At 41.8% G+C, this 22,701-nt stretch overlaps 1 protein-coding gene across 1 annotated transcript; it reads right to left on the reverse strand.

The window, feature by feature from the left end:
• Positions 1-1,244: 1,244 nt before the first annotated feature.
• Positions 1,245-14,753, reverse strand: LOC141015603 (neoverrucotoxin subunit beta-like). Its single transcript, XM_073489734.1, has 4 exons — positions 14,596-14,753; positions 5,512-5,610; positions 3,651-5,111; positions 1,245-2,990 (listed from the first exon to the last, which is right to left on the reverse strand). The coding sequence occupies exons 2-4, from the start codon at positions 5,585-5,587 to the stop codon at positions 2,443-2,445; spliced, it is 2,085 nt and encodes a 694-aa protein (XP_073345835.1). The 5' UTR covers positions 5,588-5,610; positions 14,596-14,753; the 3' UTR covers positions 1,245-2,442.
• Between the last annotated feature and the right edge of the window lie 7,948 nt (positions 14,754-22,701).

Genomic DNA, 22,701 nt, shown 5'->3' on the forward strand with positions numbered 1-22,701 from the left:
TAAGGCTCTTAACATTCTCTACAACCAGAAGGGAGAAAGCGATACGGCTCTTCTGTCACTTGATGCTGAAAAAGCCTTTGACAGAGTTGAATGGCGTTATCTCTTCGATGTCATCACCCGATTTGGATTTGGAGACTGATTCTGTAGTTGGATTAAAGTACTACATCTTAACCCTGTAGCTGAGGTACTAACAAACGATGTGACATCCAAACCTTTCAATATTACAAGAGGTTGTCCACAGGGTTCGCCTCTTTCCCCACTTTTATTCATACTAGCTTAGAACCATTAGCAATAGCAATTAGAACTAACAGGCAAATACAAGGAATTATTTTTAAAACAATCAGACACCTCCATACCTGCACTGTTAGATCTGTTAGGCCTGTTCGGTGAAGTCTCTGGATACAAACTGAACGCTTCAAAATCTTCACTTATGTTGCTTAATGAAAATGAGGGACAAAATCCTGATCAACATATATCTTCTTTTAAGCTTTCAACTGGTTTTACCTATTTGGGCATTAAATTAGTACCTCAGTTACAAAATATATCACCAATAAATGATGAACCTGTATTAGACTCAGTATATAAATCTTTAGAAAGATGGATGTCATTGCCTATCTCTCTGATAGGCAGAATAAATATTTTAAAGATGAACATATTACCGAAATTCTTATATTTATTCCATAATGTTCCTTTGGCGCCACCTGACGGGACGTTTGAGAAAATAACACCACTCATCAGAAAATGTATATGGAATAAGAAATGTCCCAGAGTTCGCCTGTCTCTGTTGTATCTCCCGTTTGACGCAGGGGGGTTGAAATGTCCAAACCTGGATTGGTACTGCCTCGCAGCACAGCTGACCACTTTGAGATTCTACTTTTCTGATGTAAACAAGACCCCATGGATGGACATAGAAGCACAATATGCTCAGATACCACTTCATTTATATTTGTACTCAGCTGAATTAAAATACCTAAGAGAGAATACAGTTCATCCTATAATACTGACTATGGTTAACGTGTGGTGCGAGGTAAAGAAACACATGAAAATATTAAACTCCCTGTCACAATTTAGCCCAATCTGGGGTAATGTCTCATTTAAACCAGGCAAGCTGGATGCTGGGTTCAAATTGTGGGCAAAGAAAGGGCCAAGTAAAATCTCTGACCTGTATAAGGAAGATGTTTTATTGTCTTTTGAGGAAATTTCTCATACATATATATAATATCCCAAAAAAACATTTCTTCAAATATTTGCAATTGCGAAGCTTTATTTCTGCTATGCAAAACAAGTCATTAGCAATTCCTGCACTTTCATCTTTAGAGGAAATTATTACTAACAATTGTATTAACAGAGGTTGGATTTCATTAATATACAACTGGCTAACATCCGCTTCTAATGAATCATCAGCACCCAAACTTGATACATGGAGGGCAGAATTAAAAGTGGACATTTCAAACAATGATTGGATCAAAGCCTGTAAGGAGGCTCAAGCACAAACAGCCAACACTAATTTAAAATTACTCTAATACAGTTGGTTAATGCGGACCTACATAACCCCTGTCGAGCTTCATAGATACAACAACGATAGACCTGATACATGTTTTAAATGCAATGAGGTTAAAGGAACATTTAGACACTGTATCTGGGAATGTGACAAGATTAAGAACTTCTGGAGGGAGGTGATGGATAAAATCATGACTCTGTTACATTTGTATCCAGCAAACCTCAACCTGAGAGCTACAGAGAATACACATTTATTAATTCTGCTGTATTACAGGCAAAGCGTCCGACAGCTCTGAATTGGAAGAAAACTGCGGTGCCTACAATAGGAGCTTGGATCAAATGTTTGGCACAGTGTATGTCAATGGAAAGAATAACATATATTTTAAAAAATAGATTGGGTGTGTATGAAGGAATTTGGAAACCATCCAGCGACTTTATAAAAAAGGAAGATATAGCAGAGCTTCTACAGTTGGAGAATTCAGGTTCATTTTGTTATTTTGTTGTTATCTGTATTTATTCTTATTTTTTATCTTTCTATTTCATTTTATTTTTGCTAAGGTACCATCAATTTGTATCTGGTATCAACATTGTAATATAATTTTTTAGAAATCTTAAGCTATGAGTATAAGAGAGAGAACGAGTGTGTATGTGTTGGGGGGGAGGGGGGGGGTAATATTACAGTGTCATTCATTGGATAACTATTCGCACTTGTACGTTACCTGCACTGTAATGAATGATGCAAAATAAAATAAAAACATTGTTCAAAAAAAAAGAAGATACTCAAACATGATGACGTGCACTAAAGACCCTCAAACATAAAGAAGCGTTATATTATTTGACATTGTTATGTGACTGACATGATGACGCTTCACTATCAAAACATTTGAATCAGTGATTTCAGTGAACTGAACTGAATCTGAACTGAATCATGTGCTGACAAGTTTACAGACACAGAAACACGCTGGTTCCCCCCCAAAGCCAGAAGCCTGGGTAAACAGGCTCAGTGAACTTGGTGTGGAAGGTGTAGATGTGACTCAGAGTGTCAGATGAGACCTTATAGTAAGACAGAGTGCCAGCAGGCCAGTCCAGATACACTCCCAGACGGCTGAAGGGAGAAGGAACAGGCAAATCATGTAGCTGATTGTCATGATCTGCATAGAGAGTTGCTGAACCTGAATACTGCCAGTATTTTAAACACCAGGACAGTTTATTCTGTCCGAGCATGGACTGCTGACCGTTTCCTTTCCTTGACATCCCTCTGTAGCAAACACCTGCAGCAACATCAAATCGAAAATTGTTTTCCCACTCCACCTCCCAGTAGCAGCGCCCAGTCAGCCCCTCTCTGCACAGAACCTGAGTCCAAACATCAAATCTCTGTGGGAGGTCAGGATACGACTGTTGTCCTGCTCCATGTGTCGCCTTCTTGTTCCTCTCAGACAGAGTGAGCTTGTTGTTTGCTGTGTCTGGGTCCAGAGTGAGATCACAGGCGTCTGATGGAGAGAACGAGACGTGATCGTGATCACAATTCATACTGAAAATACATTTATGGATTATTATGAAGACATTTGAAAGGATAGGCTCATATATTTGAACATTCAGTCACATGCTCCTACGTACTGTTCATGGACAGTGGTGGAAAGTCAATATTTCACTTTGAGATACTTTCAGTTCCAACTTAAGTTGATGATGTTTGACTGTCATGTAGCCAACAGTTACAGTGGAGCAGTCGCTGGTCATTAAACTCTCAGAGCTCAGCCTCCGTCCAGCTGTGTTCTTACACATATATATAAAAGTATCTACTTCTGCTTCAGATGCTTTGATGTTTTGCTGATAACAGCTGTATCATTTTACTACAGTCATCTTTTGAATGCAGGACTAACTTGTATGGAGTCATTTTGTATTATTGTTCTGGTACTTTTACTTAATTAAAGGATCTGAGTACTTCTTTAACCACTGTGCATCCACAGTACTGTCGCTCATTTCACTTGAAGTCTATAAATCAGTTTCAGTGTCGGCGCCGAGAGAATCTGCAGGACTTTTCTAAGAAAAGCTCAAATGAAGTCTGAGAGTAATAAAAGGAATGAGCAGTCAGGTTTCTGAAGGAGACTCATTTGTTCTGATTTGTCTTACAGTGAAAATAAAATACTTACACCAGATTAAATCTCTTCTGTCTGTGACAGTCTCCACATCAGTGATGTCAGGCTTTGAGAAATCCTCAGTGAGCAGAATGCCGTTCTTGTAGTGGTAGATGGTTGCTCCGGTGTATTTCTCATTTGCGATGGCCGCTACCAGGAAACACAATCTGCTGCTGCTCTTCACAGATTTGGCAATATCTTGGAAATATTTGGCTTTTTTTCTCATTTTGGTTAAAACTTCATCTGAGTAGTACCATGGGACTTCATTGGTACTTCCTCTCAGTGAATGCAGGTATTTCTCCATGTCATCCAGGCCGGGGTCAGCACTCTGCAGGGAGGTGAAGACGAAGCAGAGAGCATCATCGACACCTGCAGCAAGAACCTCTCTGTCCAGCTCTGACTGATTTGGGACGATCTTTGTTCCCTCCATCATTTCCACACAGGACCTGATGACGTTGATCTCTCTCTCTTTATGATCCAGCCACTTGTCTAGTTTTTCATGACTGAATGGTGACTCGTTTCTGTCTTCAAGGAGTTTCTCTACTGAGCTCTCGTCTTCTTTACCTTCACGGATGGAGGGAAGTTTCTTCATCATGTTCGTCTTGAGGTTAGATACGTAACGATCACAACATTTTTGGAACTTGTTTAATATTTTTTTGATCTGTGGAAAATTCTCCACCACTGTGTCGTCCAGAGAATCGTCGCATCTCATTTGTATTTCTCTTAAATCTTCGAGAGCATCCTGCAGCTTCCCCACTAATCCCACACTGATCTCTCTCTCCAGCTCAGCTGCAGTAGGGTCATAATTCTTCAGAGGAGTCAGCCAGACCTTCAGAGGAACACCCTTCTCTCCATTCACTCCCAGCAGCTTTGGAAGTTCTGCATAGGTCTTCACTGCATCTTCAAATGATGCAGGGTTGCTTTCAAGAATAAAGTCTCCGTAGAATTTGCAGGAGAATTTGTTGGTCAGGTTTTTTTCTTCCTCAGTCAGTTTGATGTCAACTTTACCCTCAACATCAAATTTGGGGATCTTCTTGATCACAGCCTCCATGTGGCCCTGGATGTCCTGAACGCTGCTGGCTTCTAACATCTCACTGTCAAACACAAACAAAGCATTTGCCCCATAAAGGATTCCTGTGACTACATGTGTTGCCGTGCCCTTCTTGATGACATCTATCTGTTGGGTGTTCATGGATCCAAGTTGAGATATTGATAACTGTTTGAAGTGTGTGGTAGCTTTGTACCGACACGTCACTCTGCTCTGATTCTTGAATTTCTTCATATCATTCAGATACTTGGCAGATCCTCCAACTTCAACCAGTCCACACAGGAAACTGGCCTTCAGAGAACCTTCAATATCCATCAGAGAGGACTTGGTTTCAATGGAGTCAGATGCAGTTATATCAAATTCACTACCACGTTGAGAACTCCTGACTGTGTTGTTCTGTAGAGTTGTTTCATCCCACAAAGTCGAACCTACAGACAAAGATGTAGAGTATGTGTTCAAGCAAAACCCTTTGGTAAGATTCAGTAGAGCTCATGAAACAGAGCTGATGTGGATCATTTAAACCAATAAAATATATGTGTCCAACAGAACACAGGCAACCTGTTCCGATGGTCTCAAACATCTTTGGGATAAATAAGGGAGTACCACAAGGTTCTGTACTGGGTCCTTTGCCATCTACTCCACATCGTAAATATTATCACACCAACACAAACAGCATCCATTTCTATGCAGATGAGAGAGTCTTGTATGTATTTGTCTCCTCTGTGACCTACAGTCACACATAATAACTTCATGATTAAAGTCCAACAGATCTGTAGATACCAGTTTAATTATTGATTTTACTTTTCTGTAGTCAACATCAAGATTTACCTGGAATCAGCTCATCTTTCCGACCGTCGTACAGCATTCCCAAAGTGAAAGGTCGACCCAGAGCAGCCACCGCCATGTCACCTGAGGACAAGTCTCTTCCTGTTGGTAAAAAAACAACAGCATATGTACAGATACAGTGATAGAGTGTCCAACCTTTGATTCAGGTATCGGAAATGAGTGAGAGACAAAACCGTCCACGCTGCCACAGGGACTGGGAGACAGGGTTTTATTTATCTGTTCACAGTGGATAGAAAAAGTCTACACACCCCTGTTAAAATGTCAAGTTTTTGTGATGTAAGAAAATGAGACCAAGATGAATCATTTCAGAACCTTTTCCAAGTTTAATGTGACCTTTAACCTGCACAACTCAATTGAAAAACAAACTGAAATCTTTTAGGGGGAAAAATAAAAGCACCTTTTGATTTTATTACAGCACTCAGTCTTTTTGGGTAGGAGTCTATCAGCATGGCACATCTTGACTTGGCAATATTTGCCCACTCTTGTTTGCAAAAACGCTCCAAATCTGTCAGATTACGAGGGCATCTCCTGTGCACAGCCCTCTTCACATCAGCCCACAGATTTTCAATCGGACTCAGGTCTGGGCTCTGACTGGGCCAATCAAAAACTTTAATCTTCTTCTGGTGAAGCCATTCTTTTGTTGATTTGGATGAATGCTTTGGGTCGTTGTCGTGCTGAAAGATGAAGTTCCTCTTCATCTTCAGCTTTCTAGCAGAAGCCTGAAGGTTTTGTGCCAACATTGACTGGTATTTGGATCTGTTCATAATTCCCTCCACCTGGACTAAGGCCCCAGTTCCAGCTGAAGGAAAACAGCCCCAAAGCATGATGCTGCCACCACCATGCTTCACTGTGGGTACGGTGTTCTGTTGGTGATGTGCAGTGTTGTTTTTGCACCAAACATACCTTCTGGAATTATGGCCAAAAAGTTCAACCTTGGTCTCCTCAGACCTCAACACATTTTCCCACATGCTTTTGGGAGACTTCAAATGTGTTTTTGCTAAGTTTAGCCGGGCTTGGATGTTTTTTTTCTTAAGAAAAGGCTTCCGTCTTGCCACCCTACCCCATAGCCCAGACATATGAAGAGTACAGGAGATTGTTGTCACATGTCCTACACAGCCAGTACTTGCCAGAAATTCCCACAGCTCTTTTAATGTTGCTGTAGGCCTCTCGGCAGCCTCCCTGACCAGCTTTCTTCTCGTCTTTTCATACATTTTGGGGGGACGTCCAGTTCTTGGTAATGTCACTGTCATATTGTCTCCACTTGATGATGACTGTCTTCACTGTGCTCCATCGTATATCTAATGCCTTGGAAATTATTTTGTACCCTTCTCCTGACTGATACCTTTTGACGATGAGATCCCTGTGATGCTTTGGAAGCTCTCTGTGGACCATGTGGCTTTTGCTGTAAGATGCGACTAAGAAAATGTCAGGAAAAGCCTCCTAGAGCAGCTGAACTTTATTTGGGGTTAATCAGAGGCACTTTAAAAGAAACTCACTGACTTTTTATACACACACACTGATAACAAGCAAACAGATCACAGGTGAGGATGGTTACCTTTAGTAGCCATTTAAACCCGTGTGTGTCAAGTTGTGTGTATGTTATCAAAACCTCCAGGGTATGTAAACTTTTGATCAGGGTCATTTGGGTAGTTTCTGTTCTGTTTCTGTCATTATGATTTAAAAAGAGCAGACACGACTGTTTGATAATAAATGGCTTCACCAAACCACTAACATACATCTGCAGCTCGTCCTTCCAAACCGCTAATATGCAGTGAATTAAGCATACAAATCAAAAACAAGATAGATAGGAGGTATATATAATTAAATAAATGGGTTTTTTTTTTAGTCTTTGATGATCAAAATTGCTGTGCTATGTGTGCCACCTTCAAGCCACCAGGACCAGGAACTGCCATTGTACAATGGGTGAGTAATTGAAAAACAGTTAAAGACATGTTGAATTGTTATATAGCCATGAAAAAAATATAATAAGGTTTAGGTGTTGTAGTGTATTGAAGTACCAGAAGTGCTATACTCAGTTTGGTCCATAGGTGGCACTGTAGCTGTGTGCTGTTGTTACTGTGTTGATGTTGAGACCGCAGAATAAATATGTCGCCAGAGTGACTAAACATGTCGTCGTCCACCTCATATGTTACATGGTGTCAGAGTAAAAGTTAAGACAGACAGAAAAAGGAACGAAAATGGAGCAGATGAAACCGCCGACCTCACTAAGTCTAGAAGGAAATCTAGCGGAAAATTGGAGGGTCTGGATCCAGAGGTTTGAACTTTTCCTTGTCGCCAGCGGAATCGAAGAAAAGTCTGACGCAGTGAAAAGAGCCACGTTCCTGCATGTGGCCGGGGACGAAGCAATAAAGGTATTTAACACGTTTGACTTCGATGAGGACGTCGATGATTACGACGTGTTGAAAGAACTGTTCCGCCGACATTGTGAGCCGAGGAAAAATGTGACGTATTTGAGGCACCTATTCTTCACACGAGTGCAAGGCAAATCAGAAACTGTTGATGCATATGTGACTGATTTAAAGAATAAAGGCAAAGACTGTGAGTTTGAGCATCTCACCGACTCACTGATCCGGGACAGAATCGTGTGTGGAATCTTGGATGATCAAGTAAGAGGACGACTACTGAGAGAACCTGACCTCACACTACTCAAAGCAATAGACATTTGTAGAGCCAGTGAGTTAAGCCGTAGTCAGCTAAAAAGTCTGCATGAGGAGGTTGAAATTCCTGTTCATAAAGTCACCAAGCAAAACCAACATGACAAAAAGAAAGATAATGGTGCCACGTCAAAGACAACAAATCAAAGAAACTGCAACAGATGTGGATACAGGCACGAGCCGAGGAAATGCCCTGCTTACGGACAAGTGTGCAAAGCCTGCTACAGGAAAAATCATTATGCAAAAATGTGCAACTCACGAGGACACACAGACAACCATAAAGTGCAACAAATAAACAAAGCAGAGGCAGATGACCAAGAATTCTTTATTGGCTCAATCCAAGCAGGAAGACATGACCACCCAGTCTCACAGGTTAATACTGTGGATGCAAAGAAAGAAAAGTGGCATGAAAATCTGATTGTCAACAAAAAAGTTTTGAAGGTCAGACTGGATACGGGAGCTGATTGTAACGTCATCTCCATGAGTGACCTCAGAAAGTTGAGAGTGGACAAAAAGGTGAGCAAATCTCATTCCAAGCTTGTTGCTTATGCAGGCCAGCGCATTCAAGCTAAAGGAAAAGTCATGTTGACATGTCAGTACAAAGATAAAAAGTATGATGTGGAGTTTGAAGTCATAAAGAACAAGGCACCTGCAATTCTGGGAGGAGAGTCATGTGAGGAAATGGGTCTTGTCAAGAGACTACATGTGCTTAAAACGGAGAGTGACATTCTTGGTGAATACGAGGACCTATTCACTGGATTAGGCTGTATACCAGGAGTATACCACATTAAGACAGATCCAGAAGTCACTCCAGTCGTGCATGCACCCAGGAAAGTGCCTGTCGCCATGAAAGAAAAAATTGAAACTGAACTGAAAAGAATGGAAAGCTTAGGTGTGATAACCAAACAAACAGAACCTACTGATTGGGTGAATAGTATGGTAACTGTAACAAAACCTAACAAAGTTCGGATCTGCATTGACCCACAAGATCTGAATACTGCCATTAAGAGAGAACATCACCCACTGCGCACAATTGAAGAAGTGGTAGCTGAAATGCCAAATGCCAAATTCTTTTCAGTTTTAGATGCAAACCATGGGTTTTGGCAAATCCAGCTAGACGAAGAAAGCTCTCACCTGTGTACATTCAACACACCATTTGGTAGATATCGATTGAAAAGACTTCCATTTGGTATATCCTCAGCACCTGAAGTGTTTCAGAGGTGCATAGCCAGACACCTAGAAGGGCTAGAGGGTGTAGTCAATGTCATAGATGACATCCTTGTTTGGGGAGAGAGCATTGAGCAGCATGATTGTCGTTTGAGGCAGCTGCTGGAACACCTCCGCAGCATCAATCTGAAACTTAACAGAAGTAAGTGTAAGATAAGAATGACTGAAATCTCTTACATTGGACATGTGCTCAGTGAGCAGGGACTCAAGCCTGATCCTGAAAAGATCAGAGCCATTCAGGACATGCCTGCACCAGAGGATAAAGCAGCGCTCCAGAGGTTCACCGGACTGCTACAATACCTCTCAAAATTCATCCCTAACCTCTCAGACATAAGCGCCCCTCTGAGGAAATTGGATGGAAATGTGGAGTGGCATTGGGGAACAGAGCAACAACAGAGTTTTGATAAACTTAAAGCTCTTGTCAGCCAAGCACCAGTACTCAAGTACTATGATGTCAACAAGCCAGTTACACTATCTGTGGATGCAAGCTCTGAGGGTCTTGGAGCGGTGCTACTTCAAGAAGGACAGCCAGTAGCATATGGCTCCAGGGCATTAACTGACTGTCAAAAACGTTATGCCCAAATTGAGAAAGAATTGCTTGCAATAGTGTTCGGCTGCGAGAAGTTCCATCAATATATTTATGGAAGACGGGTCCATGTTGAAAGTGATCATAAGCCACTGGAAGTGATATTCAAAAAATCACTCCTCAGCGCCCCAGCCAGACTGCAAAGAATGCTCATGAGGCTACAAAGGTACAGTCTTGATGTCAAATACAAACCAGGCAAGGAGATGCATATCGCTGATGCTCTAAGCAGAGTGTTTCTGAATGAACACAATGAGAAGCTCCTTGATGAAGAACTGGAAGTAAACTTTGTCAACCACCAACTCCCAGTATCAGAAGAGAAATTGCAGGAGTTCAGAAAAGCCACAGAAGAAGATGCTGTGTTAGGACTCGTCGCCAAAGCAATTCAGAGTGGTTGGCCAGAAAAACAGAGACATCTTCCAGACAACATCAGACAGTACTGGACATTTAGAGAAGAACTGGCTTATGTGGATGGACTCATATTCAAGAACTCAAGGTTAGTAGTTCCACACACACTGAGGAGTGAAATGCTCAGTAAAATCCATGAGTCACACATGGGCATGGTGAAATGTAAAGAAAGAGCCCGTGATGTACTGTACTGGCCGGGCATGGCCAAACAGATAGAGGAAGTTGTGGCTCAGTGTGCTGTATGTAACACACACAAGAACAGTAATCCAAAAGAACCACTCATGTCACATCCAGTGCCTGAGAGAGCATGGGCAAAGATAGGTGTGGATTTGTTTCACTTCAATGATGCAGAGTTTTTACTGTGTGTGGATTATTTTTCAAAGTTTCCAGAGCTAGTCAAACTGAGTGGAACCTCAAGCAAACATATCATCATTGGACTCAAGTCGATGTTTGCAAGGCATGGAGTGCCGGACGAGTTATTCTCAGACAATGGCAGACAGCTGGTGAGCCAGGAGATGAAGGATTTCAGCGCCGAGTGGGGTTTCAGACACACCACCTCCAGTCCGACTTTTCCACAGTCAAATGGGCAAGTCGAGAGGGCTGTCCAGACGGTCAAGAACCTGCTGAGAAAAGCACAGGACAGCGCAGGTGACCCCTACTTCGCCCTGCTGGAATACCGGAATACACCACTGAGCGGGGTTGGTCTCTCACCTGCTCAAATGCTCATGGGGAGACGGCTCAAATCAAAGTTGCCTGTGACAAAGACATTATTGCAGCCAGCTGTCTACAAAAATGCCAGGAGTGACCTTGTAAAGAGGCAGAAAAAACAGAAACAATACTTTGACCATGGAACCAGGGCACTGCCGGATCTCAGAGATGGAGAAAATGTGAGGATTAGGCAAGGCAGCAAGTGGGAACCAGCCACGGTGGTAAAGAAACACAACCTGCCAAGATCCTACATAGTGGAAACTCCAAGTGGACAAGTGTACAGGAGGAATCGCAGACACCTGCTCAAAACAAAAGAGACTTCATTCCCAGGGATTGTTGACACTTCATCAGAGCAGTCATGTCATGTCCCACATGACACTTTGCCAAGTGTTGATTCACCTGGTCCTACTCCAGACTGTTCCACTGCACCACCAAGTCCAAAAGTGGTGACTGACAATACTGCAAACAGCCCTGTAAAAACAACACGCTGTGGAAGGCCTGTGAGAGTGCCTCAGCGTTATTTCGTCTAACCAGAACAGGCTGACTTAAGGACTGATATGGGTTTGTTTCAATGTTTGATTTAAAGGGACTTGGGGCAGGATCAAGAAATAAGACTCAATAGTGACTCGCCAGCCGTTGCGGCCGTTAGGGGAACTGCAGCCATCAGCCGAGCCTGCGTGGGAGCGCGCACGAGCTCTTCACAACAGTGCAGCTGATGCCGTCTCAGCCCTGTTCGTCAGACGCTTGACGCTTGGTCAAGTGCCTTAATGTGATGCCAGACTGTTTTGTATTTTCCAAGTCAATGTTATGACTGTAACTGAAAGTTGTTCAATAAAGTTTTTATTTAAAAAAAAAAAAAAAAAAAAGCTTGCCCATCGCGGCGATACGTGACGCAGGAGGCTTCCCCCCTTTGCGTTGGTCTGATCCGCTGCACATGAAGCAGCCGGGAAGCTGCTTGCTGTGTGTAGCAACACACAAGCGCAGCGATTTACAGTTACGGTTGATGCAGTCTGAAGGCACGGGCGAAAGCAAAGACAGCAAATCGGGGGACAGAGAGATCGTCTCTGATACGGGATCGCTGTGTGTTAGCGGCTAATGTTGCTACACAGACACAAACAAACCGTTAGCCTGTGGCTACAGCCAGCTGCTAATGTCACCTCCCGGATAACAGGTCGGGCTTTCGGTCCGTATATAAAGGGACATATTTCTAACTATTCGGTTTCAGACTAAAGGACCGTGGAAAATCCGCAGTCTGTAACTATTCAGTGTTACACAGCGGTGACTAAGTTACATGTTAGCAGCTAACGCTACTTTGCACGTTAGGTCACTCCAGTCCTCGGTGATCCCATATGATTTTCAAATCAAGCTCTAAACATGACCTGTACTGTTTTCTTACCTGGTGACTAGGAAATGAGCCATGTCAGCATCTGTTTTCAGTCCCAGTTCAAGTTGAAGCTGCCTCCATGAGTCCAACACGTATCCGATGTGTATTCAGGTGCCAGCCCGGCTTTGCTCGTAATTTTGTTTTGACTCACAACATGCCGCTGTTAAAACCTTTGTTTTCTTCTTAGTGTGACTTGTTAGTGGACTTTGTGTGGTGGTGGGTCGTTTGCTGGCTGTAGCAGAATCCATTACTACCCAGACACTAGTTTGGGTCCGCTGCGTTTGTTTACTTCCTGTATCCAAGTCGAAAGCCGGTCGAGGACGCGCATTCAGTGTCATCTGACGTCACGTCCGCAGGACTGCGCGGGATATTCGGGCCCGAATTGCAGTACATTATGCAGCACACAGCCTGTTCAAGGCAATGGAGAGATACGTGGGTGGGCTCATTCTTTTTGGTTTTGAACGCTTCATCACCCATTACCATTAAAAATCTTAAAATGCATGTTTATAATTTCACAGATCCTGCCCCAAGTTCCTTTAAGGTTTGTGTGAATTAAAATAAAAAAAAAAAAAAGAAATATATTCACACAGTGTTATACACCTTGAGCTGTTGTGTAACGAGTTTAATCTTTTCCATTTCAGTCATGACTTCAAGGCACATATGTTTTGTTACACTTGAAATACATAAAGTTATGTCAAGTAATTTGTTTTGCTGATGTGCAAGAAAATAAGAAGTTTTATTAAGCAATCTGATCAGTAATCGGATGGTAATTTTGGTTGGATATTGAGTCTAATTAAGACTATATTATGTTTTACAGTGCTTTTGATGAACAAGGTTGAAGATAACATTACCTGTTTTTTCATAACTGTTGTGTTACTATTCTCATTGAAAAAAAAAAAACAATCTTGAAAAAGGGAGATGTAGTGTATTGAAGTACCAGAAGTGCTATACTCAGTTTGGTCCATAGGTGGCACTGTAGCTGTGTGCTGTTGTTACTGTGTTGATGTTGAGACCGCAGAATAAATATGTCGCCAGAGTGACTAAACATGTCGTCGTCCACCTCATATGTTACAGGTATCAAATAATAATAAATTAAAAAAAAAAAAATATATATATATATATATATATATATATATATATATTTATATATATATATATATATATATATATATATATATATATATATATATATATATATATATAATTTGTTTTCAGTTAAACAGATCCAATGTGATGACTGCGACCGGTGGTTCCATGGCTCATGTCTGTCCATGGACATAGAGGATGCCAAGGACAAAACCTGGAAATGTCCCTTATGCCAATAGAAACAAGGGACATGTTTATGTTACAATAAAATCATTGGAGCCCTACTAGTGTTGCATCATGTTATTCCACTGGCTGCATGAGATACACCTCTTGTTTTTACATTTTGAATCTCTAAATATTTTTTATTAATTTTTATATGTAAATCTTAGCATTTTTGCTCAATAGCTTCCAGGTCATGTGATCAATTGACTCAAAATCAGTGTGGGATCATGTAACTACACGGGCTGCATGAGATACACCTTTTTTCTACATTTTACATCTGTTCATAATTTTTATTAATTTTTAGGCTATATGTAAATATTAGCATTTTAGCTCAATAGCTTCTCAATAGCTTTAAACACAGTATCTCTGCTTTAAATATCCCACATTTTTATTTTGAAAACAGGAAGTCGGACGCTGTAGCCGTCTTCTCCGTGTGTTTACTGTAAAGTCTGCAATACGGGTGCACTTGAAATGTGGGAGTGGCTTGCGAATGTCTGTCGAATATCCAACTTAAAACCAACTTCACTGAAGTCATCAACTCAGTCCAATCCTAATGTTAACTGAAAATGAGATATGACTCTATTATTATATTACTTATTATTATATTACTATTACCGAAGTCTCCCTCCAAACGTTTGGTGAGAATGTCAGTCATGAAACTAGAAAATACTGCGACACATTTTACTGAAGTGACCAACAGAAAACTTTCTTCATCTCTTTCACTTTCACTTTGAACCTGACTAACAATAAAGAGTCAGACATGTTGAACTTACCTGTTTATCGTCAGTCCTGTCCCCAAGAGGACAAATGATACCGATCCCTTCAGACCAGACTCCCTCCTCGTCTCTAACACAACTTTGGTCGGACTCTTGTTGGACCGGGTGACTCCCTCCTGGTGGTCCTGCAGTGATCAGAGGAACTTCCTGCTGTTACATGGTGCATTCAGGGGCTGCTCGTAAATCACAAACGTGTTGCATTCAATTCCCATCAAACTTTTTAACTCTTATTTTATTTCAAAGAATTTTTTCTGCACTTATGAATGTAATATTTACTTCTTGCCGCTGGCTGAATTGTGTTTATAATAAAAATACACGGGCGCTGAACTCAGTTGGTGCTGTTTATTCCGCCATCTTGAACATACAAGTAATCTCGCGGGAGTCTGACGTCATGTGAAACTACGGTGTCCCTTAAGGGGACAGGTAAGGATGTTACATCTCCCTTCTTAATAAAAATATTCATTCGCTAAACTAAACTGTGCTTATGATAAATCACACCAACAACCACACACTAATATGTCTTAATAAACATATGAAAGGGTCACAAGTCACTTTGATGTCTCTTAAGGCCATGAATCAACAGGTATGTGAAACACAAGGAAGTAAGTGCAGTAATAACAATACACTTTCAAAATATCAGGTAAGTATATTCTTCCTATACAATGGCAACACTTCATAACAGGTGTGCAACAAGCATATAATATCATTTCGTAATTTACAACAGGTAAGTGATTTTTTTTTTTTTTTTTTTTTTTTTTTGAGGGCAGCGATCCGCCTACACCCTTTACAATTCACAAGTCAAGGACTTGTCTTGGCCTGACTGTACGGCCAGATCTTGTTGTGTAGCCAGGCTGTTGCTGCTGTGGCTGGCTCTCTGGTTGTGTGTGGTTTTCAAGCTCAGAGTGTGTGGGCTGTATGCGTCTGACGTGTGTGTTTGTGTGCTGGGTATTGTCAGCATGTGAGGGCAGCGTGTGGTTGGCATGTGTGTTTGTGTTCTGAGTGTTGTCAGTGTGTGGAGTCTCTCTGCTTTCACGAAGGTGCCAGCGGTTCCGTCGGAGAGTCTGTCCATCTCTTGTCTGGATGTAGTAGCTCCTGTGTGTGTCTGCATGTTGTGTCACTACTGCAGGTCTCCAGGATCCGTCCTCCTGCCGGAAGCGGATGGGGGTGCCAACAGGTAGGTGAGACAGGGGCCTGGTGGTCCTGTTGTAATATGTCTGCTGACGGTGCTGGCAGGCCTCTCTTCTCTCATGAACAGCTGTCTGGAGCGCTACACGGGGCTGCAGCTGTCTCCCAGTCATTGGGAGAATGGAACGCAGGCGCCGGCTCATGAGAAGCTGGGCAGGTGACTGCAGGTTGTCCACAGGGGTGTTCCTATATTCAAGGAGAGCGAGGTAGGGGTCTTTGTTCTCGGCCTTGGTTTTGTCGAGGATGCGTTTTGCCGTCTGGACGGTTTTTTCAGCGAGGCCGTTGCTTCGCGGATAGCGTGGGCTCGCGGTGGTGTGCGTGAAGTCCCACGCGTCAGCAAAGCGGCGGAATTCCTCAGAGCTGTAACATGGACCGTTGTCGCTGATGACAGTCTCTGCGATGCCATGCCGGGCAAATGCAGACTTCAGTTTAGTGATTACTGCAGAGGATGTGCAGCTTCTGAGCCGCTCCATTTCGAAGAATCTGCTGTAGTAATCTACAATGATAATGAAGTCCTGCGCATTCCATGTGAAGAGATCTGTACCTACCACCTGCCATGGTCTCTCTGGTATTTTGTGTGGTGACAGGGGCTCTTTTGTGTTTGACCTGCGTCTCTCTTGGCATATGTTGCATTGTTCTATTTCTGCTTCGATCTGTTTCCCCATTCCGGGCCAGAAGAGGAGATCTCGGGCTCTGTGTTTACTTTTCTCAATGCCCATGTGACCTGTGTGTATGCGCTGGATCATGTTTTTTCTGAGTCTTTGAGGGACTATGATTTTCTCACCTTTAAAGAGAATTCCTTCAATTTCAGAGATCTCATCTCTATGGTTCCAGTATTCCTGGATACTGGACGAGCATTTCCTCCTTCCGTCAGGCCATCCGTCCTTTATGGCTCTGTTGAGTGCGATGAGTTGTGTGTCTTGTGCCGTCGCCTCTTTGATCTCCAACAGTTTGTTATCTGATAAGGATAAAATATATCATGCTTGTTTATGCCATGTATATGCTCATTAAGCTTGCCAGTATCATGTGTTTAAATCTATTAATATCTCATGCTGTACTTTCCCTGTCCTTAAGAGACACCTCGCACCCTGTTCTTTTAGGAAGTGACTCACTCAAGACTGGAGTGTAAAACAGGAAGTGAGGAGGCGAGACGCTCTAACTGTAGTATCTGTGACAAGAGGAAAGTTAAAGGTTGATATAAAGGTCAGGAAGCTGTTTTTGTCTGATAAGAGGATCTAGACACTTGACCTTAAGCTGCCCCCTGAAAGAGGAACAGCGCGCCCACATTTGCTGAACTTTAGCTGAACTTTAGCTGATCTCTGAAAGAGGAACAGCACTCTGTGTAAAAGTTAACACCCATTTTTGCTTAATAAAAAGAGAGGAGACGGAAAAGACGGGCAGAGCGTTTTGGGGATTTGTAACTCTGCACGTCTCCTGCCGCTCTCCTTGCATGTAAGAAATTGAATGCCTTGTCTGACTCTCTTTGTGTGTGTTTTTAATAATGTTTCAGGTGATTAAACCTGACATTAACTTGGTCCTTCGAGCCGGATGCCAACAGACCTGAGGATTCCAGCGGGTGAGACGAACTCCAGAAAGACCGTGGCCACGGCAAGCTCCTAGGAGAGCTTCTTCAGACCTTTTAAAGGACTGGACATCGACTCGCCAGCTGGGATCCGACGGTTGACGGCAGTTCGGAGAGAGAAGACAACAGCGGTGAGAAAAAGCTTTTGTTAAAGAGTGAACGAATGACTGAGGGTCATTGCGCGTACAAAACCCTGTAAATCCTAGGCACTGACAGGTAAAATAGAAGAAACAGAGAAGGTTTCTTAAGGATGGCGGTATCCTCTTGTAAAAGTTAAATTCCGTAGAAGAAACAGAGAAGGTTTCTTTAAGGACGGCGGAGTCCTCTAATGAAAGTTAAATTCCGTAGAAGAAACAGAAGGTTTCTTTAAGGGCGACGGAGTCCTCTAAAGAGTGCTTATGAAGAAGCAATAGTTAAAGTCCGTGGTAAGGCGACGGAGCTTTCTAGGATACTAGTAATACTAGTAAGAGTCCGTAACAAGTGTGTAAACGTGGAAAAAGTGTGAGTGTTTGTGAGTGTGAAAGGAGGATAAAATACCATTAGGTATTTTTCCTCATGAAAACACAGTGGAGTTGTAAACAGTAAACCTTTTGTGGATGCAAAGGCAAGAATTCTCCACTCGAAAGAGTTGAAGTGAGAATTACCACATCTGAGTCTTTTCAATTGCTGTTCCACTGAAAGGAAAACCAGTCTATAGAGAACACCCTAGGTGTTAATAAAGACTGGACTAAAATTCCAAAAATGGGGGGAAACAGTACAAGCAAAGAAAAACCAAGAGATAAATTAGACAGTGAAGATTGGAAGTACGTTAAAAAACAGGATCCTGATAAAATAAAACATTTGGATAAATGGATTAAAAAACACGATTTTGACGGCCGTCTCAATACACAAAAAATAACAGCGCTGCAAGATTCGATAAAAAATAAAACTAAACAAAAACCAAAAAAGATAAAAAAAGAAGGTTACGAAGATACTAAAGTATGGAGGAAAATCGCAACCAACAGGGAGAAAGGTGAAAGGAAGAGACAGGAAGAGAATAACAGAAAGAAGGGAGAAGAAAGAGAAAAAGCATGTCAGGAGAAAGAAAGAGAGTTTTTGTGGCAAAGAAAGGAAGATGATGAAACAAAAAGATGATGAGTCCTTTGAGGAATACAAACTAAGAATGACAAAAGCATTTAGAGTGCATAGTGGACTGCAGGACGATGAACAGCCTTCCGGCCCCTACAGACAACAACTAAAAAATGCCCTCCATGCAGGATCAAAAGATGCCATCCGTTGCTGGGTGACTAAACATTACATAGGATTAGCAACCAGTAGCTTAGAAGACTATGTTGACAATGCTCTCCATGCTGAGAAGGTAGTGAAGGAAAAGAATAAGAAAAAGACAGCTGAAACTTTCTATCAGGAAGAACTAGAAGTGTACTACCAAGATGGGGAAAATAATGGTAGAGGAAGAGGGACATACAGAGGACGATTTCAGAGGGGCAGAGGCAGGGGAGGAAGAGGGGGCCGTACATATTACTACAGGTTCCCAGACTCCCCCGGATGTTGGTGCTGTGGCAAAATGGGACATGTCTCTAGATTTTGTCCTGACAGAACAAAACAGTCAGCATGACTAGAAAAGTCAAAGTGTGAACTTGGAACTGAACAAACAGTGAAATTAAGCTCAAAACCAGACCCAGAATCAGAAGATGAAGTTCTGTTAAACCTTCAAGAGCTATTAGCATTAGATGATGTAAAACCAGAAATTACTTTGTTTGTAAATGGGAAACCCATCACCTTCTTATGTGACACTGGAGCATGCAGAATCACCTGCAAAGAAACAATACCATGTTTAAGACAAAGCTGGCAAAAGGTTACTGTAAGGTCAGCAAATGGAAAGCTAACTGAAGTAAATGAATCAGAACCTGTATGGATCAGAGACCCTCAAGGTGAATCATGCCAACTAGCAATCCTGCTGCTCCCAGAGTGTCCAGTAAATTTGCTAGGAAGAGATGGGCTCCTGCAACTTGGCCTAGGACTAATTCCCTCATCCACAGGCCAGATAGCTGTAAAACGGAGATTAGAACTCCAGAAAGGAGAAGTTTTTGTAGTACAGGCAACAGGCCAACCAAACTACTACTACTCCTTAGACATCTCAAATAAAGCACCTCATCAGACTGCAAGTGCCTTATTAGAAGAAGGACGGCATGCAATTCTTAGAGTCCAGGATCAAATGTCAGAAGAAGAACTGCATGCAACCCTTTGGTTCAAAACTACACCAGGTCCAGATAGAGAATATGAAAAGAAGCTACAAAGAGCTACACCAGCTAAAGTAACTATAACATATCTCTATGCTCACCTTGATAGTACTGCAGTAGCTGCAGTCAGTCTCCCAGACACATTAAAAGAGCTGAACAGAATGTGGACTCCTACACATGTCTCATTGTATAAAGAAAAAACTGCAAAATGGCAAGATTTGGGAAAAATGGTACTAGTGGGAGAAAAAGCAACCGACTGGGTGGCAACATCTGTAAATACATGGGCCAGTGCGTCCACAGGACTGACAAAAAAGGCTTTGTTCTGGTCTGTCCAGGTACAGGAAGGAATACATCTGCAGTCAAAAAAAGAATGATACATATTTCTCTCGGCCGAAGAGGAAGAATTGTTGAAAGGAATTCCTGAAAAACTATGGTCTAAAGGACCCACTGATGTAGGCCTTATTAAAGGAGCCTTGCCTGTACAGATCAGACCCAAAACAGAACACAGGCCATGTGTGAGACAGTACCCACTCAAAATAGACGCTTGTGAAGGCATTAAACCAGTTATTGATGATTTGATAACCGCGGGGGTAATTATAACGTGCGAGGACTCACCTTGTAATACTCCTATATTTCCAGTAAAAAAAGCAGCACCCTCTGTTGGTTGGAGAATGGTACAAGATTTACAGGCTGTAAATAATGCAGTAATTCAAAGAGCACCGTGTGTGCCTGACCCATACACCCTGCTGAACACATTAAGATCAGATGCAAGATTTTTTACTGTAGTTGACATTAGTAATGCATTCTTTTCTGTCCCGGTAGATAAAGACAGTCAATTTTGGTTTGCTTTTACCTTTGGAGGAAAAAGATATATATATACTAGATTACCACAGGGCTACTGTGAAAGCCCAACAATTTACTCACAGGTAATGAGTGCTAGTATGGCTAAATTCCATCCTCCAGGAGGAAGTCAAGTTTTGCTATACGTAGATGACATTTTACTAGCATCTCCTGATGAAGAAATCTGTAAACAAGACACATTGGCACTGCTACGACACTTAGCTGAACAAGGCCACAAAGCAAGCAAAAACAAATTACAAATGTGTAAAGAACAAGTGAAGTACTTAGGACACAATCTTAGTGCAGGAGGACGAACAATTTTTCCAGACAGAAAAACAGCAATCCTCCAAGCCCCAAAACCTGTGACAAAAAAGCAGATGATGTCATTTCTTGGGTTAACAAACTACTGTAGGACATGGGTTCCTAATTATGCAGAAATAACATCTCCATTGAGCAAGCTAATGTACCAAGAGGAACTGAAAATGAATTCTCAAATACAATGGACTGAAGAAGCAGAAGAAGCTTTCTGTAAAATAAAACAAGTACTAGTATCCAGTACAGCATTGGCATTGCCAGACTACAGCAAACCCTTTGTTCAAATGGTAGACTGTAAGGGACATTTTATGACCTCCGTCTTAGCCCAAAAACATGGTGATAAGCTGAAACCCATTGCTTATTTTTCGTCTAAACTAGACAGTGTTGCATGTGCACTTCCTCATTGTGTCAGAGCAGTAATTGCAGCATCAATGGCAGTGGAAACAAGCTCAACCATAGTGTTATTCCACCCATTGGTGTTAAAAGTGCCACATGCTGTGTCAGCCCTATTACTGCAAACAAATATGATGTTCTTATCACCAGCAAGACATTTGTCATGTATGTCCATACTGCTATCACAGCCACATTTGACTATAGAGAGATGCACAACGCTAAATCCTGCTACACTGTTACCGCTCCCAGAAGATGGAGTTAAACATGATTGTCAGGAATTAGCGGAGAAAACAGCAAAAAGTAGAAGTGATTTACAGGACCAACCATTACAAGAAGGAGATGTCATTTTTGTAGATGGTTCCTCCAGAAAAAATGATCAAGGGAAGACTCAAACTGGCTATGCTGTAGTAACAAAAACTGTAGTTCTCAAAGCTAACAAATTACCATCACACTACTCTGCTCAAGCAGCAGAATTAGTTGCTCTGACTGAAGCATGTAAATTAATGAAAGGAAAATGTGCAACAATTTACACGGATAGTCAATATGCGTTTTCTACAGTACACACATTTGCACAATACTGGAAAAATAGAGGGATGGTCACCTCTACAGGAAAGCCAGTAACTCATGCTGAGTTATTAACAGACTTGCTAAATGCTGTCCAGCTACCAAAATACCTAGCAATCTGCAAATGTGCTGCGCACACATCAGGAAAGGATGATGTATCCTTAGGAAATGACTTTGCCGACAAAACAGCAAAAGCTGCAGCAACAGGAGAAATTAAAGTTATGTCCATTGAAGACGAAGTAGTTGATAAACAAAATACGTACTTAACTGACACGATATTGAAAGAAATGCAACAGCAAAGCCTGAAGCCTGAAAAAGACTCATGGATCAGGAAGGGTGCAATATTAGTGAATGACATATATGTATGACCAGAAAAAAAACCTATCCTACCTAAAAACCTATACAAATGGGCTGCCATATTGAGCCATGGTAGTACACATGTCTCAACAGGAGGGATGGTAGGACAGATACATCAATACTATACAACATATGGATTTAACTCTTATTCAAAAAAATTTTGTAGAGCATGTTTGACATGCGCTAAGCATAATCCACAAGGGAACCTAAGGCCAAAGAGAGGACAATTCCCTACACCTCAGTATCCATTTCAAATAATCAATATGGATTTCATAGAGCTGAATAAGAGCGAAGGGAAAAAGTATTGCCTGGTCATAATAGATGCATTCTCTAAATGGATAGAATTATTCCCAACAAAACACCCAGATTCACTGACAGTTGCAAAGGCACTCTGTGAAAATATTATCCCACGATACGGGATACCTGAAAAAATCTACAGTGACAATGGTGCACATTTTGTAAATCAGTTAATAAAAAAGATAGGACTAATGTTCCACATAGACCTAAAAAATCACTGCGCATATCATCCCCAAAGTGCAGGACTTGTAGAAAGAGTGAATGGAACTATAAAAAATAGACTAAAGAAATGCATTGAGGAAACAGGAAGACCATGGACAAAATGCATAG

Source organism: Pagrus major, chromosome 20 (genome assembly GCF_040436345.1).
Source record: "Pagrus major chromosome 20, Pma_NU_1.0".
Lineage (NCBI taxonomy): Eukaryota > Metazoa > Chordata > Actinopteri > Spariformes > Sparidae > Pagrus > Pagrus major.

Coding starts and splice junctions, on each gene's coding strand:
- LOC141015603 (XM_073489734.1), bottom strand. CDS start 5,587: ATGGCGGTGGCTGCTCTGGGTCGACCTTTCACTTTGGGAATGCTGTAC. Junction 5,112..5,511: donor GAAAGATGAGCTGATTCCAG/GTAAATCTTGAT, acceptor CTTTGTCTGTAG/GTTCGACTTTGTGGGATGAA. Junction 2,991..3,650: donor CAGAAGAGATTTAATCTGGT/GTAAGTATTTTA, acceptor TCTCTCCATCAG/ACGCCTGTGATCTCACTCTG.